The 24774-nt window shown below is 42.1% G+C and overlaps 1 protein-coding gene across 2 annotated transcripts in view; it reads left to right on the forward strand.

Annotated features, from left to right (window-relative positions):
- Nucleotides 1-24774, forward strand: part of ercc5 (excision repair cross-complementation group 5) — a 60232-nt gene that overhangs the window by 32269 nt on the left and 3189 nt on the right. For both annotated transcript variants that reach the window (XM_087987844.1, XM_087987843.1), the window contains exons 10-14: nucleotides 2510-2802; nucleotides 8746-8865; nucleotides 10271-10484; nucleotides 15956-16100; nucleotides 22962-23161. In XM_087987844.1, coding sequence (XP_087843970.1) covers nucleotides 2510-2802; nucleotides 8746-8865; nucleotides 10271-10484; nucleotides 15956-16100; nucleotides 22962-23161 — 972 coding nt within the window. The remainder of the gene's footprint in view (nucleotides 1-2509; nucleotides 2803-8745; nucleotides 8866-10270; nucleotides 10485-15955; nucleotides 16101-22961; nucleotides 23162-24774) is intronic.

Below are 24774 nucleotides of genomic sequence, written 5' to 3' on the forward strand. Positions count from 1 at the left end.
CAGAAGGTTGTCAAATGCCTAAATTAAAAATTAGGTTCTGTTCCTTCAGCCTATGTGCAGTTTCACTGGAACACTACAACAGAACTAGGATAGAAATGTGAGCATAAGGGCTAGTTGGTACATTGATCCCTGAAATTTGCCACCCAGCTTGATAGGGTTATTAAAAAGGCATACGGTGTGTTAGCTTTTACTGGTAGGGGGATTGAGTTTCGGATCCATGAGGTAATGCTGCAGCTGTACAAAATCTGGTGCGGGCATACTTGGAGTATTGCATATAGTTCTGGTCACTGCATTATAGGAAGGGTGTGGAAGCGTTAGAAAGGGTTCAGAGGAGATTTACTAGGATGTTGCCTCGGATGGAGGGAAGGTCTTATGAGGAAAGGCTGAGGGACTTGAGGCTGTTTTTGTTCGAGAGAAGAAGGTTGAGAGGTGACTTGGTTGAGACATATAAGATAATTAGAGGGTTAGATGGGGTGGACAGTGAGAGCCTTTTTCCTCGGATGATGATAGCTAGCACGAGGGGACATAACTTTAAATTGAGGGATGATAGATTTAGGACAGATGTCAGAGGTAGTTTCTTTACTCAGAGTAGTAGGAACGTGGAATACCCTGCCTGCAACAATAGTCGACTCACCAACTTTAAGGGCATTTAAATGGTCATTGGATAAATACATGGATGAGAATGGAATAGTGTAGGTTAGATAGGCTTCAGATTGGTTCGACGGTTGGCGCAGCATCGAGGGCCGAAGGGCCTGTACTCTAATGTTCTATGTTCTATTACCAAGTGACCAGACAGTCAGGATCATGCTTGCAGATTGAGCAAAGATGTTCTACAAAGTGGTCACCCAGTCTGCATTTGTATTCCCCAGTGTAAAAGGAAATGCATTGTGAGCAGAAAATGCAGTCGACTAGATTGGAAGAAATGTAGGGAAATTACAGCTTCACCTGAAAGGAGTGTTTGGGACCTTAGAGAGGGAGGAGTTAAAAGATGGGAAGGTGCCAAAGGAGGGGATGAATTGTTGAGAGTGATAAAGGAGTGGAACACTCCCTCACTGCCATACATACACACTATTTGAAGTTTTAATTTATAAAAACAACTTGTTTCTCCCTCGGCACCTCATTCCCACAGCATCTGACTTTGGCATTCTTAACACTCTGGTCTTTTCTCAGAAAGTTTGTGATAGACTCATGGAGATGTACAGCATGGAAACAGACCCTTTGGTCCAACCCGTCCAGGAAAGGTGCTAAATATTGTTATCAAACTGCCACTTGTTCTGTCCAGCTTCTGCTATTAGATCAGAGACTGTAAGAAATAGGAACAGGAATAGCCCATTCAACCCCTCAAGCCTGCTCCATCATTCATTAGAATCATGGCTGATTTGGCATTTCCTGCCTTTTTCCTGTAACCCTTGATTCCCCAACTGATCGAAAATATGTCTTTCTCATTCTTTAATACACACAAGGATTCGAGCACCACAGCTCTCTGTATCAAGAAGTTCCAAAGACTCTCAACCCTCTCAAAGAAGAAATTGCTCCTCATCTCAGTGTTAAATTGGTGCCCCTTTATTCTGAGATTATGTTGTCTGGTCCTCGACTCTCCCATGAGGAGAGTCATCCTCTCAGCATTTACTGTGTCAAGCACCTTAAGAATCTGATGTATTTCAATGAGATCACCTCTCATTCTTCTAAACTCCAGTGAGTAGAGTCCCATCGTGTTTAACCTTTGCTCGTAAGACAATCCCTCTGTATCAGGGAACTACCTAGTGAACCTTCTTTGAACTGCCACCAATGAAATAATGTATTTTCTTAAATAAGGGGACCAAAGCTGCTCAGAGTACTCTGGATGTGGTCTCACCAGCAGCTTATGCAGTTGCACTAAGACCTCCTTGCTCTTATATTCCAACCCCCTTGAAATAAGGGTCAAGAGTGCGGTGCTGGAAAAGGTTAGCCGGTCAGGCAGCATCTTGAGTTCCTGATGAAGGGCTTTTGGCTGAAATGTTGATTTTCCTGCTCTACCTGACCTGCTGTGCTTTTCCAGCACCACGCTCTTCGACCCTGATCTCCAGCATCTGCAGTCCTCACTTTCTCCCCCTTGAAATAAGGGGCAACACTCCATTAGCCTTCCTGAATAACTGCTGCCCTTTATGCTAGCTTTCTGTGTTTCATGCACAAGTGCCTCTGTAATTGCAGCCTTGTGCGATTTCTCTCCATTGAAATAATATTCTGTTCTTTTGTTCTCCCTTCCAAATGGATAACTTAATATTTTCCCACATTATACTCCATTTGGCAACTTTTGCCCACTAAATTACCTAATCTCTATAAACTGTATCTCTCTCACAACTTGCCTTTCCCACCTATATCATAGGTGCCTCAGTCAATAATGAAGTGTGCTGTATTCTACTTGCAAAAATGCTTGAATACAGTATGTAAAAATAATTGACTTCAGTTAATATCATTCTGTTTTCAATTTCCTCTTTCAATGTCCAAATGTGTTTATTTTGATGTTCAGGTAGCTTCATTGAAGTTGTTATTGACATCAACAAAGTGGACTTTCAGAGTGAACTATTTCCTCCTGATATCTTCACACCCTTGATGCCTGCAAATGAATCTACATCAACATTTAAGGGCAATGTGGAAGCCTCTTCAGAAACTATGCCAAGCGTTACTGAGAAACAAACGCAGGCTTTTATCCAAAATCATATGGAAGCTGCTGGCCAACAAAAGATGAGTGTGGAGGTAGACCAGCACACACACACACCTGTCGGAGAAGCCACACGGGATGACTGGCAGGATCTAGATCTGGTAAAGTTGAACTGACTTTAATATTTTTGTTTTTTGTTTTGTCCAAAACTGACTTGGAGACATTAAACCAAGATCCTTATGTTGAACATAAAAGATGCTTAAGGCACTTCCACATGTATTCCTCAACCAACATTACTCAAATAGGTTAACTGGTTATTTAATTCATTACTATTTGTTTTATGCTAGTTATCTGGTGATTTTTCTCCAAATTATGACAGTGACCATACTTTAAAACAAAATGAATTGCTTTAAAGTGCCTTGGGATGTCAGAGGCTGAAAAAGGCACAACACTTGGTTGGAAAGCAGTAGGTAATACAAGGAAGCTACACGATTTAGGAAACATAATCAACAACTCTACTTCCACTCCCCCCCCCCCCCCCTTTAGAAGTAATATAGGAGAAAGTGAGGACTGCAGATGCTGGAGATCAGAGTCAAGAGTGTGGTGCTGGAAAAGCACAGCAGGTCAGGTCGCGGAGCAGGAGAGTCGATGTTTCGGGCATAACTCTTCATCAGAAATGAAGGGTTTATGCCTGAAACGTTGATTCGCCTGCTCCTCGGATGCTGCCTGACCAGCTGTGCTTTTCCAGCACCACACTCTTCGACTTTAAAGTAACATAAATTAGAAAATATTTGGTGTGCACAGTTGAGAGAAAATTAATGTGCTTCCTCTAGAAATTGTTTCTTCAAATATTCCCAAGATAATTCAGACCACGCTGTTGATCAAAAAGCTCATATGTGTGGCCAATGCACTCAGGATGACATTTTATTGGCATGTTATCATGGATTGATGGCTCACTATAACGACCTCAGATGTTTTATGCAGCCTTTAGAGTATGTAGCTGCTTGATGCAGTAGAGGATAGAGAGCGTCAAAGTTCAGGCTGAGAAACACAATCTTGGACCAGGAGTGGGAGTAGAAATTTAGGTGGTGAACCACATACTTGAGTTAATATGTGATGGTGTAGATCCTGTCCTAAACCAAGTTTTGTTTGTGATTTCACCTGTGCTATACATAGAGTCATAGAGATGTATAGCACGGAAACAGACCCTTCCATGCCGACAAGATATCCCAACTCAATCTAGTCCCACCTGCCAGCACCCAGCCCATATCCCTCCAAACCCTTCCTAATCATATACTCGTCCAAATGCCTCTTAAATGTTGCAATTGTGCCAGCCTCCAACACATCCTCTGGCAGCTCATTCCATACACGTACCACCCTCTGTGTGAAAATGTTGCCCCTTAGGTCTCTTTAATATCTTTTCCCTCTCACCCTAAAACTGGACTCTCCGACCCCAGGGAAAAGACTTTATCTATTTATCCTATTCATGCCCCTCATAATTTTGTAAACCTCTATAAGGTCACCCCTCAGCCTCTGACGCTCCAGGGAAAACAGCACCAGCCTGTTCAGCCTCTCCCTATAGCTCAAATCCTCCAACCCTGGCAACATCCTTGTAAATCTTTTCTGAACCCTTTCAAGTTTCACAACATCTTTCCGATAGGAAGGAGACCAGAATTGCATGCAATATTCCAACAGTGGCCTAACCAATGTCCTGTACAGCCGCAACATGACCTCCCAACTCCTGTACTCAATACTCTGACCAATAAAGGAAAGCATACCAAACGCCTTCTTCACTATCCTATCTACCTGTGACTCCACTTTCAAGGAGCTATGAACCTGCACTCCAAGGTCTCCTTGTTCAGCAACACTCCCTAGGACCTTACCATTAAGTGTATAAGTCCTGATAAGATTTGCTTTCCCAAAATGCAGCACCTCGCATTTATCTGAATTAAATTCCATCTGCCATTTGCCCATCTGGTGCAGATCCTGTTGAAATCTGAGGTAACCCTCTTCGCTGTCCACTACACCTCCAATTTTGGTGTCATCTGCAAACTTACTAACTGTACCTCTTATGCTCGCATCCAAATCATTTATGTAAATGACAAAAAGTAGAGGACCCAGCACCGATCCTTGTGGCACTCCACTGGTCACAGGCCTCCAGTCTGAAAAACAACCCTCCACCACTACCCTCTGTCTTCTACCTTTGAGCCAGTTCGGTATCCAAATAGCTAGTTCTCCCTGTATTCCATGAGATCTAACCTTGCTAACCAGTCTCCCATGGGGAACCTTGTTGAACGCCTTACTGAAGTCCATATAGATCACATCTACTGCTCTGCCCTCATCAATCTTCTTCGTTACTTCATCAAAAAACTCAATCAAGTTTGTGAGACATGATTCCCCACGCACAAAGCCATGTTGACTATCCCTAACCAGTCCTTGACTTTCCAAATACATGTACATCCTGTCCCTCAGGATTCCCTCCAACAACTTGCCCACCAAGGTCAGGCTCACTGGTCTACAGTTCCCTGGCTTGTCCTTACCACCCTTCTTAAACAGTGGCACCACGTTTGCCAACCTCCAGTCTTCCGGCACCTCACCTGTGACTATCGATGATACAAATATCTCAGCAAGAGGCCCAGCAATCACTTCTCTAGCTTCCCACAGAGTTCTCGGGTACACCTGATCAGGTCCTGGGGATTTATCCACCTTTAACCGTTTCAAGACATCCAGCACTTCCTCCTCTGTAATCTGGACATTTTGCAAGATGTCACCATCTATTTCCCTACAGTCTATATCTTCCATATCCTTTTCCACCGTAAATACTGATGCAAAATATTCATTTAGTATCTCCCCCATTTTCTGTGGCTCCACACAAAGGCCACCTTGCTGATCTTTGAGGGGCTCTATTCTCTCCCTAGTTACCCTTTTGTCCTTAATATATTTGTAAAAACCCTTTGGATTCTCCTTAATTCTATTTGCCAACGCTATCTCATGTCCCTGTTTTGCCCTCCTGATTTCCCTCTTAAGTATACTCCTACTTCCTTTATACTCTTCTAAGGATTCACTCGATCTACCCTGTCTTTACCTGACATATGCTTCCTTCTTTTTCTTAACCAAACCCTCAATTTCTTTAGTCATCCAGCATTCCCTATACCTCCCAGCCTTTCCTTTCACCCTGACAGGAATATACTTTATCTGGATTCTTGTTACCTCATTTCTGAAGGCTTCCCATTTTCCAGCTGTCTCTTTACCTTCGAATATCTGCCTCCAATCAGCTTTCAAAAGTTTTTGCCTAATACCATCAAAGTTGTCCTTTCTCCAATTTAGAACTTCAACTTTTAGATCTGGTCTATCCTTTTCCATCACTATTTTAAATCTAATAGAATTATGGTCGCTGGCCCCAAAGTGCTCCCCCACTGACACCTCAGTCACCTGCCCTGCCTTATTTCCCAAGAGTAGGTCAGTTTTGCACCTTCTCTGGTAGGTACATCCACATACTGAATCAGAAAATTGTTTTGTACACACTTAAGAAATTCCTCTCCATCTAAACCTTTAACACTATGGCAGTCCCAGTCGATGTTTGGAAAGTTAAAATCCCCTACCATAACCACCTTATTATTCTTACAGATAGCTGAGATCTCCTTACAAGTTTGTTTCTCAATTTCCCTCTGACTATTGGGGGGTCTATAATACAATCCCAATAAGGTGATCATCCCTTTCTTATTTCTCAGTTCCACCCAAATAACGTCCCTGGATATATTTCCAGGAATATCCTCCCTCAGCACAGCTGTAATGCTATCCCTTATCAAAAATGCCACTCCCCCTCCTCTCTTGCCTCCCTTTCTATCCTTCCTGTAGCATTTGTATCCTGGAACATTAAGCTGCCAGTCCTGACCATCCCTGAGCCATGTTTCTGTAATTGCTATGATATCCCAGTCCCATGTTCCTAACCATGCCCTGAGTTCATCTGCCTTCCCTGTTAGGCCCCTTGCATTGAAATAAATGCAGTTTAATTTATTCGTCCTACCTTGTCCCTGCCTGCCCTGACTGACTCACTTCTGTTCTCAGCTGTACCAGTCTCAGACCGATCTCTTTCCTCACTATCTCCCTGGGTCCCCCCTCCCCCCCTCCACTTTACTAGTTTAAATCCTCCCAAGCAGTTCTAGCAAATTTCCCTGCCAGTACATTAGTCCCCTTCCAATTTAGGTGCAATCCGTCCTTCTTGTACAGATCACTTCTACCCCAAAAGAGATTCCAATGATCCAAAAATGTGAATCCTTCTCCCATACACCAGCTCCTCAGCCGTGCATTCATCTGCTCTATCCTCCTATTCCTGCCCTCACTAGCTTGTAGCACCAGGAATAATCCAGCTATTACTACCCTTGAGGATCTCCTTTTTAAATTTCTGCCTAACTCTCTGTAATCTCCCTTCAGAATCTCAACCTTTTCCCTTCCTATGTCGTTGGTTCCAATGTGGACAATGACCTCCTGCCGGCCCCTCTCCCCCGTGAGAACATTCTGCACCCTCTCTGAGACATCCTTGATCCTGGCACCAGGGAAACAACACACCATTCTGCTTTTTCTCTGCTGGCCACAGAAACGTCTGTCTGTACCTCGGACTACAGAATCTCCTAACACAATTGATCTCTTGGAACCCGACTTACCCCTCGTTGCATTAAAGCCAGTCTCAATATCAGAAAGTTGGCTGTTTGTGCTATGTTTCCCTGAGAAGCCATCACACCCTACATTTTCCAAAACAGCATACCTGTTTGAAATGGGTATATCCACAAAAGACCCCTGCACTAGCTGCCTACCTCTCTTACCCTTCCTGGAGTTAACCCATCTATGTGACTGTATCTGAGACTTTTCCCCCTTCCTATAACTGCCATCCATCACATACTATTGCTGTTGCAAATTCCTCATCGCTTCTATCTGTCTCTCCAACGGATCCATTCGATCTGATAAGATTCACATCCAACAGCATTTATGGCAGAGATAATCCGCAGTAACCCTAAACTCCCGCATCTGACAAGAAGTACATATCACTCTACTAAAGGTCATTTTAGCTCCTTCACAATCTACAGACCCAGAAAATAACACCGTCTTATTCCTCTACAAACACTGCCCCAGGTTAAATTAATAGCTGTGGCTTATATTTTAAGTTTAATCAAGAGACTTATCTCCAAAAACATATAATCAAGAAAGAATCCACTATACTCACTACTGCAGCCTTTCTCTTGGACAGACTTAAAACAACAATTAACTTATCTGATTCTGTGTTGTGAACTTCGCCCAACAGTTCCACCAAGATCAGTTGTGAATTTCACTGTTCGTTAATTTTCCCAGATGCACTCCGATGTCCAGCGATACATGGATTCAAACAGTAAAGGCAGTAACTGTGCAGGTTCTCTCTCTCTCTCCTGCACTGACCTCACCATGTGCTCTCTTTGTCTGCTCTTCTCCCTTTTAAAACTGCTGTTGTTTTGACTTTTTTTTTCCAAAGTTCCAAAACAATGCAACAGCATATAAAACAGTAATTGCTGTTCCTGGAATTCGAGGAAATCACCTCCAGCACCTAAAATACCTCAAAAGAAGGAGCAGCTCTTCCAGCCAGAAATTTTTCCTTCCTCCATCTTGGATTACCCAGAAGGGGTAGCACACCTCCCTGCAAGTTGCCTAACTTAGAAGAACAGTCACCCTTGGCCACTAACAGACTGTTTTCTCCAAATCAGTTAATTTTAGAGTGACACTGTTCAAGGCCTGAGAAAAGCTAAATGTTTGCTGTCTCCCACTATTTATTTACATCCCAGAGATATCAGAGAAGCTGCAGAAAATCATTTCAATATGGTACTTGGTGCACTGTTTATCAAACAGCATTATGATATCTGCAGGTTTTGTTTTTAAAGAAAATGAAGCATCACATTTTAATTTCCTTAAATCAACCATTATTTCTGATCATTTCAGATCTGATAGTGTGTCACTGGACTCAGTTTTCTCCCCAGAGATGCTGCTAGACCTGCTGAGTTTCTCCAGAAATGTTTGTTTTTTATCATTTTTGATTGCTTGCATCTATATTGCTTTTAAATGTTTCTTGTATGTTATAGGGTGAAATTGAAGACTTCGAGAATGACTTGCTTGTAGAACAGTCTGATCTACAATCTCAGAAGCAACAGCAGGAGCGAATTGCGGCCACTGTCACAGGACAGATGTACTTGGACAGTCAGGTAAAACATTGAGCTTTGGTGAATTGTTAATTAATTTAATGGATTATCTGAAAACAGATGTTGCTTTCAAAATGTTACGTAGAAAATTCAGTTCAAATGGACTGTTTTTGTTTTTTAGTAGAGCCTATCAGAATAAAACTGTTATATGATGTTTATTTTAATCTCCTCTTTTTACCATTTCCTAAATAATGGTCCATACTTTGCAGTGGTCATTGTTCACTTCCCTTACAGTTTTCCATAGTCATTTGTTGGGCTTGTGAGCACTTATTTCCATTATTCAGGCCTATGTTTGAATTTGAACATGAGGTCTGAAAATGTGTTGCTGGAAAAGCGCAGCAGGTCAGGCAGCATCCAAGGAACAGGAAAATCGACGTTTCGGGCATAAGCCCTTCTTCAGCTTCGATTCCTGAAGAAGGGCTTATGCCCGAAACGTCGATTCTCCTGTTCCTTGGATGCTGCCTGACGTGCTGCGCTTTTCCAGCAACACATTTTCAGCTCTGATCTCCAGCATCTGCAGACCTCACTTTCTCCTTTGAACATGAGATGTGTGGTGTCTGTGAGTAGGGAGGCTGTTCATTAGACTGAAGAATCCTCACTGAGAAATGCAGACATTGAATCAGAAAGCAAAAATCAGGCAATAAAAATTGAATTTAAATCATTATGGAGGAAGCTTAATCAAGTTAAATCATTCCACATGCACTCCCCAAGCTCCATCAGGTCAACCCATGTGACCTTATGTTCCAATCTCTCATCCCACAGCTCCCTTACCTGTCATGCTGTCCTGTGCCACCTCACCATTCATGGTCTTGATAGCTTACTCTGCGAGCCTCCCCTCCTCCTCAAAAAATGCCTGATTAAAAATGTTCACTCACCAATTTGAGGACAGAATTTTCCAAATCTGGGCTCCAGTGCTATTTTGGCTAAGTTGGATACCTGTCCATCGTTGAGAAATTCAGACCAAAAGTGTTATTTTTCTAAAAGAAAACTCTTCTTCATAACATTTTTCAAATTGATTTTGCCCTAAACTAAAATGAACAAAAAAGGTAAACTTCTGTAGAAAATATTTTTACTTTAATCTTGAAAAAGTTGAATTTTCTTCATATTTCTACAGACTGCATGAAGTGATATTACCACTGTAGATCACTGCACAAAAGCTTTGAAATTCCAACTGTCACTATCAGTTTACAATGCTTTCCAATTATGTGATGTTAAATGTTTAATATCACTAAAGTTTAATACAAATTCTGCCAAAAGATTCCTACAATGACAGTATAGATTTTTATGCTGCGTGTTCTCAAACTTTTCAGACTGGGAATGAAATCTAAATTATTAAATTTTCACTTACTTCTTAGAAATCTTGAATTAATTATTGCTTGCCGCTAATTTTGGACTGTGCTGTTTACAGGAAATGCTGCGACTTTTTGGTATTCCTTATATTGTTGCTCCAATGGAGGCTGAAGCACAATGTGCTTACCTAGATCTGACTGACCAAACTAGTGGAACTATCACTGATGATAGTGATATATGGCTGTTCGGAGCACGTCATGTGTACAAGCATTTCTTCAGTCAAGACAAGGATGTGGAGTATTACCAGTACATCCACATTCATAATCAATTAGGTAAATCAAAATTATGAGAAATTATTAAGTCTGAAATAAAGCTTTTGGTCTCCTAAACAAACAGAGACTGCTAAAAATCACATAACACCAGGTTATAGTTCAACAGGTTTAATTGGAAGCACTAGCTTTCGGAACGCTGGCCCTTCGTCAGGTGGTTGTGAAGGAGCAGCACTCTGAAAGCTAGTGCTTCCAACTAAACCTGTTGGACTATAACCTGGTGTTATGTGGTTTTTAACTTTGTACACCCAGTTCAACACCGGCATCTCCAAATCATGACAGAAAATGCTGGAGCTCCAATTCTAAAGAGAAGTCCCATTGAACTCAAAATATTAACTCTGTTTCTCTCTCCACAGATGCTGCCAGACCTGCTGAGTTTCCCCAGCATTCCCTGTGTTTGTTTCCAATTTCTCGCATTCATAATATTTTGCTGTTAGTTTGGTATGGCCACAAAGAAGTCCAAGAGGAATTTTCCAGATTTTCTCTCCATTTTTGCTCATTTTCCCTCCAAAACTTGTCACTTAATTCAATGGGTGAGGACAGGTGTTAATGACAATTTATAACAAGAATGTGGTGGAACTTTGATGAACCAGCTGATTTTTCTTTTGTTTGCTATTTTCATATCTTTGTAATTAAGACCATAAGACATTGGATCAGAAGTAGGGTTTAGATCAGAGTTGTGCTGGAAAAGCACAGCAGGTCAGGCAGCATCCGAGGAGCAGGAAAATAGACATTTCGGGCAAAAGCCCTTTATCAGGACATGTAGGTCCTGGGCCTCCTTCATCACCGCTCCCTCACCACCCGGTGCCTGAAGGAAGAACGCCTCATCTTCTACTCAGAACATTTCAACCCCAGGGCACCAGTTTCCTCATTTCCCCTCCCCTCCCCCAACTTACCCCAGCTCCAACCTTCCAGCTCTGCACTGTCCTCATGACCTGTCCTACCTGCCAATCTCCCTTCCCATCAATCCGCTCCACTCTCCCCTTTGACCTATCACCTGCATCCCCACCCCCACCCCCATTTATCTCTCCACCCTGGAGGCTTCCTGCCTCTATTCCTGATGAAGGGCTTTTGCCCGTAACGTCGATTTTCCTGCTCCTCGGATGCTGCCTGACCTGCTGTGCTTTTCCAGCACCACTCTGGTTTCCAGCATCTGCAATCCTCACTTTTGCCCCATTGGATCAGAAGTAGGCCGTTCAGCCCATTGAATCTGCTCTGCCATTCAGAGACTGGTCTGATAATCCTCAACTCCACTTTCCTGCCTATTCTCCATAACCCCTGATTCCCTGACAGATTAAAATCTAGCTATCTCAGCCTTCACTGAATTACTTAGTACTTAATTACCCAGCCTTAATGCCCTTTGTGATAAAGGATTCTACAGATTCACAACCTGAGAGAAGAAATGCATCTTCACCTTCATCTTCAATGTGTAACACCCTTAGTCTAAGATTCTGCCCTCTGGTCTGAGGGGCTTCCACAAAGGGAAACGTTCGTTCTGCACCTACCCTATATAAGAATCTTGATTGTTTCAATAAGGTCGCCTCTCTTCTATATTCCAAGGAGTATAAGCCCAATTTACTCAACCTCTCCTAAGACAGTCCCCCTCCCTAATTGTTATAATCCGAGTGAACTTTCTGAACTGCCTGCAATGGCAGTATATCATTCCTTAGATAAAGCACCCAAAACTGTTCACAGTATTCCAGCTGTGGTCTGTCTCATGCCTTGTATAATTTTAGGAAACTCTCCACGCTTTTATATTCCATTCCCTTAGAATTGAAGGTCAATTAAAACAGGGATAGACTATTTATTTCTTTCAAACTTGTAGGTAGCTAATATTTTTTATTTAAATAACTTACAGTTTCTGTTACAAGGGATGTATGTTGGTGGGTTAGAATTATATTTTTTCAGCAATCGTTCTATTTGCATTGGAAATTTACACTCGATAAGTAGTTGAGATTACATTGTGATATCAGTATTAATATATTCCAACACAATTCATTCAGGCAATAATCTAACCTGACCCTGACACAATAAAAATTGCTAAGTTAATGTCCTTGCATATAATCCTTAATTTTTAAAATAATAATTGTTGCTGTTATTAAATTTGCAAATTGCGGCTTTTCTACGCTTTTCGTATTTATTTGGAGTCGGGAACATTTAGAATGCTCAGTCCCCAAACTTCCATAAAGAAATTAAAGGGAATGGGGTAACATTGAAGAATTGTGATCAAAGTGTTGGTATTTAAAACAATTACGTTTCAAAGAAAGGTGATTAATAAGCACTAAGCAATACTAAGTAATTAATTATTCTATTTCTGCAGTTTATGAATGCATCACTATCTTTATGCTGGGAAGTCTCATATCTTAAATACTTTATCTGATTTTGGTTGCTTCTTGCAGGCAGAGATACTTTTTGTCACCAAGTCAGAGTTGCTTTAAGTGTTTCTCACTGCAAGGCCCAGTGAGCTTTCTTACCATATCTTATCAAACTCATCTCATTAATTACCTTCCATTCCCCTGTGGCATCTCTCGCATCCATTTTCCACCCTATCTTATCACGTGCTATTCCCAGAACAACTTCACAGTCATCAGACATTAAATTAGATTACCTACAGTGTGGAAACAGGCCCTTCGGCCCAACAAGTCCACACCGACTCTCCAGAGAGTGACCCACCAAGACCCATTTCCCTCTGACTAATGCACCTAACACTGGGCAATTTAGAATGGCCAATTCACCTAACCTGCACATCTTTGGACTATGGGAGGAAACTGGAGCACCCGGAGAAAACCCACACAGACACAGGGAGAATGTGCAAACTCCACACAGACAGTCGCCCGAGGCCAGAATCGAACCTGAGACCCTGGTACTGTGAGGCAGCAGTGCTAACCACTGAGCCACCGTGCTGCCCCTGCTGGCCATTCCTTGTGCCCATACAATCTTTAAAATGTCAGAATGAGCACTGGCATTTCACAACTGCCCCACTCATTGAAAGACATATGCACAAGATGTCGGAGGTTCAGATCAACAGTGCACTGCAAAAGAGAGGAGAACCCCCCCCCCACCCCTCCCTAAGGAGACTCCTTCCCAGAGCACCAACAGAGGAGCTCATGCCATCAGATCCAGCTGGTCTGGTCTGATATCACCCAATTCATTGCTGTCTCCAGGGTGCAGAGGACTAGCCAGCAGTGCAGAAAGAAGATCACTGATCTTCACTGCTCCACCAGGGTTACATGCATTGCTTCTCTTCCTGCCACCTTACTCCTATCAATCCTACTGCACCAACCTTGCAACAAATGGCCTTGCTGCAACTGTCCAAAGCTAGTTGCTTGTACACCCTGCAATGCAACTCTGTGCTACCAGAGCACACTGTCAGTGCATCATATAAGGTGTGAGCAGGACAGATTGACACATGCCCAATGTAAATACTCATTGAGGAAGTATATGTTTGGCTGCTGCCCATGACAAGTGACCTGAGACATTGGTATTGCCCAGGGTACAACATGGAAATAGTTTGGAGCAAGCAGCCAGTTGAATCCACCAGGTATATACTCTGGTTTCCTAACTGAGTTTTCTTGATGTCTACCTCGTTTGGTAAGGTGGGAGTCTGAATATTATTGAGGCAGTTTGTGGTGTTAACAAGGTGTTTAACAGGTTGCGATGACCATCAATTGGCAGTTCTCTTCCTAGCAAGAATCTCACAATGCCACTTGGGGGAAGCATAAAAGATGGAGCGAGATGATCTCAATGTTGAGGTGGGCCTCACTACTCTTATCACCTTATTCTGCCACACATCTTGACATCACTTAGATCCTGATAGGATTCTGCCCACTTTTTGTGAACAGAAAGTTTAGAGAGCAATCTCTCACTAGGTTATGTAAGACCATGCAACAAAGTAGTCAGACTTTGCCTAACTCTAAACAGCACAGTGCAGAGAGCCATAGAATTTTCTATTTCACTGTAACTTCTCCTGTCCAGAAACATATTGTTCAGAAACACCATTTGTCCAGAAATCTTATCAGCAGATCCAAACAACTCATGACTTAGTACTAACTACAGTAAATATTTATATCTATGCTGCGTTCCAGTACACATATAGGCATTCTTATTTCATTCTATAATTCAGGAAACTACAGAGTCCAAAAATGATTTGGACCCAAGCATTCCAGACTGAAGAGGTTAGAGTATATTAAGCAAAGATGAATGAGTCAAATCAGTGTTGAATATTTATTTGCTGCAAAATGAAGCAACTTAAGAATTCCTGTCCAGCTTTGTTTCACTAGGTAATGACATGATACATCTATGAAAAATATTCAATAGATAGGAGGAGGCCATGTGCAAAAGGTACAATTCTCAGGATCACACGGAAAAAATTATTGTTGCAGCTCTGGAAAAGGCTGTAGATGGGTAGTATTAAACTGCAGCTCTACTTTGGTACAAAACTGTTGTAAAATCCATGTATTGATTCACTGAACCCAAGAATGTATCTGCAAAAGATCCTTCAGTCAAACTAATTGTAATCCTATATTCCTATCACCAAACTGCTTTGCATTAATCACTGTCATGAAAGCACTAAATTCTAACAGAAAATTCATCTGTAAAGTAGCTTTTAGCTCTTAATGGTGTCTGGGAATTCAGAAAATGGCATTGTTTCATGGCATGGCATTGTAGGTGCAATCCTGCTGTAAACATGCGTTTTAATCATGGAATCCCCACAGTGCAGAAAGAGGCCATTTGGCCCTTTGAGTCTGCACCGATCCTCTGAAGAGCACCTCACCTCCCCATCCTATTCTCAGAACCCCACATTTCCCATGGCTAATCCACCTAGCCTGTGGACACTGAGGTAATTTAGCATGGCCAATCCACCTAATCTGCACATCTTTGGACTGTGGGAGAAAACAGGAGCACCCAGGGGAAGTCCACATGGACACAGGGCGAATGTGCAAACTCCACACAGACAATCACCCAAGGCTAGGATGAAACCCAAGTTCCTGGCACAATGCCTGAAATAGTTGACTCAGCTAATTTTGCAATCTTTGAAATTAAACGCTATTCTTGAGAGTTGCGTAAAGTTAAGTAGCTCCAATAGCAAGTTGAATTGATATAGCACATTTAATGCAGTAAAAATGACCAAAGGCATTTCTGAATGAAAATTGAACTCCAGACATCAAAGAATAACTTAGAAGGAATGGTCAAAAACTTGATCAAAGAGTCAGGTTTAAAAGCACCTTAAAGGAGAAGAGAGTCCAAGAGAGATTTGAGAAGAAGTTAAAGAGCTTTAGGGCCTCAGCATAAACATGGGATATACAAGAAGTGAGAAATTGAGGGGCACCTATCGGGATCTGACACAACACTGAGCTTGTGAACTATCTGCTTTAGCTGTAGACAGCTGTGGATAGTAATGTTTCTTTGTTATTAATACCTGAAGAGCATTTTAGGAATGATGGAAACAATTTTGGCAAATGTCTGTGTTTCAGGTCTTGATAGAACAAAGCTGATAAATCTTGCCTATTTTCTGGGCAGTGACTACACTGAAGGGATCCCTGGTGTGGGTTACGTAACAGCAATGGAGCTCCTGAATGAATTCCTTGGACCAGGACTGGAACCTCTTTTTCAGATTCGGTAGGATAAAATGTGCTTGTGATTCATCACAGTTCCTGTCCTGTTGACTTTTTCTGGGCTGCAATATGGGGATGGAATGTGAATATGATAAGGCCATTTGGCCCTTTCAGTTCATTCCCTCCATTGTCCACATAACCTTTACCTTACTATGAGATATTTTTAATCGCATGTGGAAAGTGAATAACAAACTCTAAGCTCTGTGAAGTTTTGTTTTTGAGCTCTTTAGCTTACAGACGTCCAGTTTACAAGGCTAATATGGCAACCTACTTTATTGCAACCTTTCAGGGCTGAAGATGCTGACAACACCCCACAGTCATGTGGCATACTTGTACCCTGTTGTCGTTTGATCATCTATATTTATATTTATCACTATAACCTACAGTTTTCAGCATGTATGAAATGGAACAGCATGGTACCATCTGAAAAGCTGCCCGTGTTATGCTTTAGATGTAAATAACTACCTGATCTTGATTATCAAAAGTTTGCATGTGTTTTTCCTAAATATTACTCATAAATTAATGGCTATGGAAAATGCCATAACATTGTTCCTAATTCTTCAGCCCTCATGACAAATGGCACCATACAGCTACGTTTTTTCAGTTGTAATACTTGGGACAGCTGTCATTAAATAGACAATAGGTGCAGGAGTAGGCCATTCTGCCCTTCGAGCCTGCACCACCATTCAATATGATCATGGCTGATCATCCTTAATCAGTATCCTGTTCCTGCCTAATCTCCATAACCCTTGATTCCACTATCCTTGAGGGGTCTATCCAACTCTTTCTTAAATGAATCCAGAGACTGGGCCTCCACTGCCCTCTGGGGCCGAGCATTCCACACTGCCACCACTCTCTGGGTGAAGAAGTTTCTCCTCATCTCTGTCCTAAATAGTCTACCCCGTGTTCTTAAGCTATTTTTAAATCTGTGGAAGGACCAGTCAACCCGAAACATTAACTGTGATTTCTCTCCGCATATGCTGCCAGACCTGCTGAGTGTTTCCAGCAATTTTGGGGTTTTTTTGTTTCTGATTTACAGTACCCACAGTTCTTTCAATTTTCGTTAAATCCAATTTGTTTCAGGAATGAATTCAGTCGCATGAATGATCAGCTATAACACTGTATTGGTGGCGAGAAATTCTTACAATTAATTATCATCTACAGTACAGAAATGAGTTAGAATTTGTATATCTTACATTGATTTAATATTTAGACTTTGTAAGAGAACCTACTGTTTAGATTTGAAAACTTAGAGCTGGAAAGTTTAGTTATTTGTGGAGCCCAGTGGTGGCGTTCAAAACTGCAGTATCTTTTTGTCATGGTGCTATAAGGTTACAGAACTAAAATATTAATTCCATGCTGTGTTCAACTGGAGAATTCTAAGTGTTGGCACCCTTCACTGTGCCACTCGACTTTCCCAGTCATGGATGTACAGAGCTCAGTTTCACAATGTTACCCTAATGCAGTTGTATAGTATGACTTGCCTGTAAAGCACATAAGACAGCACTTTTCTCTGTACCTCAGTACATGTAACAGTATTAAATCAAATCAAATCAGTTTGTGGATGACAGAACTGCAGAAGCATTCTGAAGTATGAGAAGCACAATGTTGAACATCAAGCAGGTTTAGTCAGGATGGTGGAGGGAGCAGGCAGATGGCATTCAATATTTAATATAGGAGAGTGTGAAATGCTTCCTTTAGGAAAGAAGAGTACACTGATGAAGCTGATGCAGGAGCTTTGGGACCTGGTGGTATATGCGCAAAAATCATTGAACATTACAGAGTAGGTTAAGAGAACAGATAATAACCATATAGGATCCGGGCCTTTTAAAAATAGAACTCTAGAATACAAAAACAATGATTATGATAAACTTGTTTTTAAACCTTGGTTCCACTTCAACTGAAGGATTTCATCCAGATTTGAGCATTGCACTTTGGGGACTATATGACACTATTCGAAAGGACGCAGAAGAGATTCACGTGAATAGTTCCAGGGATGAGAAACTTCGGTTACAGTGATTAATTGTAGAGGATGGGGCCATTATCCTTGGAGTTGAGAAGTTTGACAAAACTCTGATAAAGATATTCAAACTTGAGGGTCAGGACAGAGTATATTGAGGGAAGCTTTTTCCACCGATGAAGCACAGAAGACCACAGGCCATCAGTTTGAGGTGACTGGCAAAAGTAACAATTGTGACACAGAAATATTTATCATTCAGGGAGTGGCTAGGATCTAGAATACACACTGCCTGAGGCTGGTGACAGATTCCATCATGATTTTCAACAAGGTTCAGTCATTATCTGCAGAGTGAGAATGTTCAGGGCTGTGTGGTAAGGGTCAGGAAGTAGAAGTAAATGAGTTGCTTTTGCAAAAACGTGATTCTGTCTGCACTGTGAATATTCTCCAATTCTCTCTGTTGCAATGTTGGGGATTGGTCAACAGACAGAAAGCAGAGGGTAGGAGTCAATGGGTCATTCTTAGATGGTGACCAGTGGATGCAGCAGGATCAGTGTTTGGCCCAGTTGGTCACAGTCTGTATCAGTGATCTGCATCTGAAGGTCAGGTGGAATATTTCCGAGTTTCCAGTTGATATAAACTTTGTGGGAATTTAGTTATGAGGACAATACAAAGAGATTGCTGAACAATTTCGGCTCAGTGAATGAGGAAGGGAAATGCAGATGGAATATAATGTAGATAATTTTGAAGTTATTGAGAGATTGGAAATTGCTGATGTCCAAATGACCTTGGATGAACTTGTTTATAAGTCACTGAAAGCTGGCGTGCAGGTACACCAAGCAGTTTGGAAGGTAAATAGTATGTTAGCCTTTAATGCACGAGGATTTGAGGACTGGAGCAAGCAAGTCCTGGTTCACTTATCTAAAGCTTTTGGTGAGACTATACCCTGAAGTATTGATTATGGTTCTGGTTCCCTTTCCAAAGGAGAGAGTTGGTATAGACTGAGTGCAACACAGATTCACCTGATTGGTTCCATGGACTGTCTTACGTGGAGAGATTGAGGAGACTGTGTCTATATTCCTTTGAGGTCAGAAGAATGAGAAGTGACCTCAAAGAAACTTGCATTTTTTTGTTAATGACGAGACCGGATAGCTGCAGCAAGGTTGCTTCCCCTGTCTATGGGTGTCAGAGAAATTTGCCCAATAGGTTAGAGATCACAAAACACAGATCAGAGTGAAATTGACAAACCATTTATTGCAAGCGATATCGCTGGAGGAGAAAACAGATTAGCTGACACAGAACTGACAGTCTGCACAGAGAATTTGATTTCTCCTCCTAGAGCTGAGGATGAGACCAGTTTTATAGTAATGCTGCACAATGACACTGATTAAGAAACGGGAAACTACAATGTTTCGGGAAATGGAGTAATTTTGTTGCAAGGGTACTAATTGGAAAACAGTTTACCAGATGAATGTCCTGTTCCTTCACACAATGCAACATCCTGACAGTATCATGGTTCCATTCATCTGCACAGGTAGGTGTTAAAGTCTGCTCTTTGTGTGGCTTTGCTGCTGCTGGGTTGTGAAACTGCCCTTCGGGCTTTGAGCTCTTTTGTCATGTCCATGGGAGCTTGAAAGCGTATTCCATTGTCTGCATGCTGTCTGACCCAGTTTGTGAGCTGCTCGGGAATTCTGGGTGTCCTGGTACAATTTGGCCAGTTTGCTTTTGTAGGCCTATCGTAGGTTAGCAAATCTTTTGCCACAATGTGTCTACAACCAGAAGGCACCACCTCATAATAAAAGACAATACAACCGAGGAACTTCACTTATCACAGGGTGCTGACATTTTGGAATTCTTTACCACAGAGGAATGTGCAAGCTTAGTCATTAAGTATGTTCAAGACAGAAAATGACACATTTCTACTCACTAATAACATCAAGTAATAAAGGGATAGCATGGAAATCTGGTATTGAGGCAGATAATCAGCCTTGATTTAAGTAGAAGAGGCCCTCAAGGGACTGGAAGGCCTAAACCTGCTGCTATATTCAATAGGTTTTGGTTTAGTAGTGTCATTAGCCTGCGAACTTGGAACTTAATCCATACTGAGCATATTTTCTAGAAACTTTTTGAAGGAAATGTAACAGAAGTAGAATTTTGAATAATGGCGGCACGGTGGCACAGTGGTTAGCACTGCTGCCTCACAGCGCCAGAGACCCGGGTTCAATTCCCGACTCAGGCGACTGACTGTGTGGAGTTTGCACGTTCTCCCCGTGTCTGCGTGGGTTTCCTCCGGGTGCTCCGGTTTCCTCCCACAATCCAAAAATGTGCGGGTCAGGTGAATTGGCCATGCTAAATTGCCCGTAGTGTTAGGTTAAAGGGGTAAATGTAGGGGTATGGGTGGGTTGCGCTTCGGCGGGTCGGTGTGGACTTGTTGGGCCGAAGGGCCTGTTTCCACACTGTAAGTAATCTAATCAAAAAAAAAATGGCACGTTGTGAACTTTCTGAAATTCTTTGGCTAAGTTGGCATATTAATGTTATTTATATATTGCAATCAACATACAAACATACATAGGTCAGTATGTTGTGCTGACCTTTTACCCTACTCTAAGATCAAACTTACCTACATATCCTACATTTTGCTATCATCCATGTGCCTATTCAAGTGTCACTTAAATGTCCCTAATGTATCTGACTCTACTACCACTGCTGGCAGTGCAACCCCATCCACCACTCTGTGTAAGAAACCTACCTCTGACATCACCCTAAACCTTCCTCCAACCACCTTAAAATTATGCCCCTTAATGATAGCCATTTCCGCCTTGGGAAAAAGTCTCTATCTATGCCTCTCATCAACTTGTAGACCTCTATCAAGTTACCTCTCTTCCTTCTCACAGCAGGTCCTCCTGAAACAACCTCCACATTTCTGTTATGCATTTCCCTGAGAATATCTGTTTCCAATTTATGCTCCACAGTTCCTGCCTAATAGCATTGTAATTCTCCCTCCCCCAATTAAATACTTTCCTATAATCTGCTTCTGTCTCTCTCCATGAGTATAGTAAAGGTCAGGGAATTGTGATCGCTATCACCGAAATGCTCCCCTACCAAGAGATCTGACACCTGACCTGGTTCTATGCCAAGCCCCAACTCCAACATGGCCTCCCCTCTAGTCGGCCTATCTACATATTGAGTCAGGAATCCTTCCTGGACACACCTGACAAAGTCTGCTCCATCCAAACTATTTGCATTAAGGAGGTTCCAACAAATATTAGGGAAGTGGAAATCACACCTGACAACAACCCTGTTACTTATGCAACTTTCCAAAATCTGCCTCCCAATCTGTGCCTCTGTTATTATTGGGGGGTCTATAGAAAACTCCCAATAAAGTGACTGCTCCTTTCCTGTTTCTGCCTTCTACCCATACTGACTCAGTAGACAAACCCTCCTCAATGACCTCCCTTTCTGCAGCTGTGATACTATCCATGATTAGCAATGCCACTCCCCACCTCTTTTACCTCCCTCCCTATTCCTTTTGAAACACGCTTTCAAGGTGAGAGGTGGAAAGTTTAAGGGGGATACACGCGGCAAGTACTTCACACAGAGGGTGGTGGGCGTTTGGAACACGTTGCCAGCAGAGATGGTAGAGGCAGGCACGGTAGATTCATTTAAGATGCGTCTGGATAAATGCATGAGTAGGTGGAGAGCAGAGGGATACAGATGCTCAGGAATTGACCGACAGATTTAGACAGTACATTTGGATCAGCTCAGGCTTGAAGGGCATGTCCCTGGGCTGTAAATTTTCTTTGTTCTTTGTATCTAAACCCTGGAACATCCAACAATCATTCCTGCCCCTGTGATATCCAAGTCTCCGTAATGGCCACAACATTTCACTCGAAGTACTGATCCATGCTCTAAGTTCATCACCTTTATTCCTGACACTTCTTGCGTTAAAATAGACACACTTCAACTCATCACACTGACTGTAACTTTGCCTTGTCAACTGTCTGTCCTTCCTCACAGACGCTCTGCATGCTGTATTTGCCTGTCACTAGCTACCCCATCCTCTGATCTGTAACTCTGGTTCCCATCTCCTGCCAATCTAGTTTAAACCCTCCCGAAGAGATCTAGCTAACCTTCCGCCCAGGATATTGGTGCCCCTTCTGTTTAGGTGCAACCCATCCTCCTTGTACAGGTCCCATCTTCCCCAGAAGGTAGCCCTCCCTCCTACACCAGTCCTGCAGCCACGTGTTCATCTCTATTCCTAGCCTGACTAGCGTGGGGCACCGGTAGCAATCCTGAGATTACTCCTCTGCTCGTCCTGTCTTTTAGCTTCCAACCTAACTCCCTATATTCATTTCTCAGGTCCTCATTCCTTTTCCTCGCTGTGTCATTGGTGCTGATGTGTACCACAACTTCTGGCTGCTCACCCTCCCCCTTTAGAATCCTGTAGATTCGATCTAAGACATCGCTGATCCTGGTACCCAGGAGGCAACACACCGTCCAGGAATCTTGTTCGCAATCACAGAATCTCCTGTCTGTTCCTCTAACCATTGAATCTCCTATCACTATCACTCTCCTTTCTCCCTGCTTCCCTTCTGAGACACAGAGCCAGGCTCAGTGCCAGAAACCTGGCCGCTGGGGCTTTCCCCTGATAGGTCATCTCCCACAACAGTATCCAAAGTGGTATACTTATTAGTGGAGGGAACGGCCACAGGGTCCCTGCGCTGTTTGCCTGTTCCCTTTCCCTCTCCTGACAGTCACCCAGCTACCTTTATACTTACAGTATATATATTACATGCATTGAAATATATTTGTAAAGATTGGTAAGGATATATTCTGGGTTTATAGTTCCATTAAAAGCTGTATTTATTCAGATGTATTAACGTAGTTAACAAACAACTTCTCTTTCAGAGACTGGTGGACTGAAACCCAGAAAAATAAAAAACTGCGAGATAATCCAAATGATACGAAAGTGAAGAGAAAACTGCGACACCTTGACATTTCCCCAGGTTTTCCAAACCCAGCAGTGGCAGAAGAATATCTGAAACCAGTTGTAGATGAATCTAAGGTATCACTGTCCTGGGGTAAGCCAGACCTTGATGAGATCAGAGAATATCCTTTTATAGAAAGAATTATCAAAAAGAAAGTAAGTTTTACTTTGAGAGAATAAACGTAACTTTATTGACCATATTTTTTGTAGTAAGTTATCTGCAGTATATCATACATTCTTTTATGTTGAGCAAGTTGTTGTTTGATGGTTCAGAACTTGCGTATTGCTGAGAAAAGGCATATTTTGTTTTTGTCTTATTCCCATCAGGACAATTTGCATAAAATAGCAATATAAAGGAAAACAACTATATTGTATGAGAGGAGAGTGCTGATTGGTTGCCAGATGTGCTCTGACTGTTAGGTGCACGGCCATGGAAATGCCACATTGATACAAGATGAAGAAGTTTTTTTTTAATTCAGAGGGTTGTGAACTTTTGAATTTCTCTACTACAGAGGACCATGAAAGCTTAGTCTTTGAGTATATGTATGGTAGAGATTGATAGACCTCTCACGACTAGTGGCATTCAGGATTATGAAGATTGGGTGGATAGAAGACTTAGAAAGGTTTGATCAATCTTGGTCATGTGGACAGGCTCGATGGGCTGAAAGGCTTACTCCTGTTCCTATGCTCCTATCCTACATCCTGCACATCACACAACAATGGAATTCACATACCACTTTACTCATCATGTGATGGGCAGACCATCTTTTTGGCTTGAAGGTTATATCCAGTTGCTCCTAGATATAGCAGTGTGAAAGAGCTAGCACCACTTGTTTCACAAACATTTGAGATACTTTATCTAAGGTAGATGTAGCACTTTTCAGGACTAAAACGAGCTTTAGGCCGGTTAGATAGAACGTGTCCACACTGCCTGTTTCAGCTCAGCAAAATGGGTGACAGCCATTCCCTGGTTCATTTCTCAGGACGTTGCCATGAGTATTCACAGTAGACCTGCCTGATTTAAAATTTAAGCAAACTTGTTAAACAACATTGAGAGAACAGAATGTTAAAGCATATAGTGATGTTTTTATATCATTATAAGGATACTAACCCCCATTTTACAGCTGCATGAAACTAGCCTTATTATCTAACTCAAATTGCTAAGATAGCCACATGTAATGCTCTGTCTTATTACTGCTACTCCACTGTTTTACACTGAGTCATCAGAGAGGTGATGGATGGTATTGTCGATAATGCTATCAGACAGCATTTCCGCTTCATTAACCTGTTCACAGATAGTGGGTTAGGTTAGCTTCTGCCAGACTGACTGAGCATCTGACCTCATTATGGTCTTGGTCAAAATATGGACAATTGAGCCAAACTCTGAGCAGTGTGGCATCTGCCAGAACTGAGGTCAGTTGGGATTAGAGGGAAAGCTGTTCATTGGTTGATATCATTCTAGCTAAAATGAAGATGCTTGTGATTGTTGGATGCCCATCAGCTCAGTTCCAGGACGTTGCTTTAGGAAATCCTCAGGGTGATGTTCAAGTCCGAAACATTTCAGCTACTTCATCAATAGCCTGCCTTCCTGCAGAAAGTCAAAGTGGGGATGGTCAGGGGTGATTGGTACTGAGTGTTGCACATTCACAAATCTTCAAATACTGAAGAAGCCCTTGACCATATGCAGTAATACCTCCATCACATTACGACTTGGACTGACTAGTGGCAAGTTAC

Source organism: Chiloscyllium plagiosum, unplaced genomic scaffold (assembly GCF_037043375.1).
Source record: "Chiloscyllium plagiosum isolate Xiang-an unplaced genomic scaffold, Cpla_swu_hap1 HiC_scaffold_6, whole genome shotgun sequence".
Taxonomy (NCBI): Eukaryota; Metazoa; Chordata; class Chondrichthyes; order Orectolobiformes; family Hemiscylliidae; genus Chiloscyllium; species Chiloscyllium plagiosum.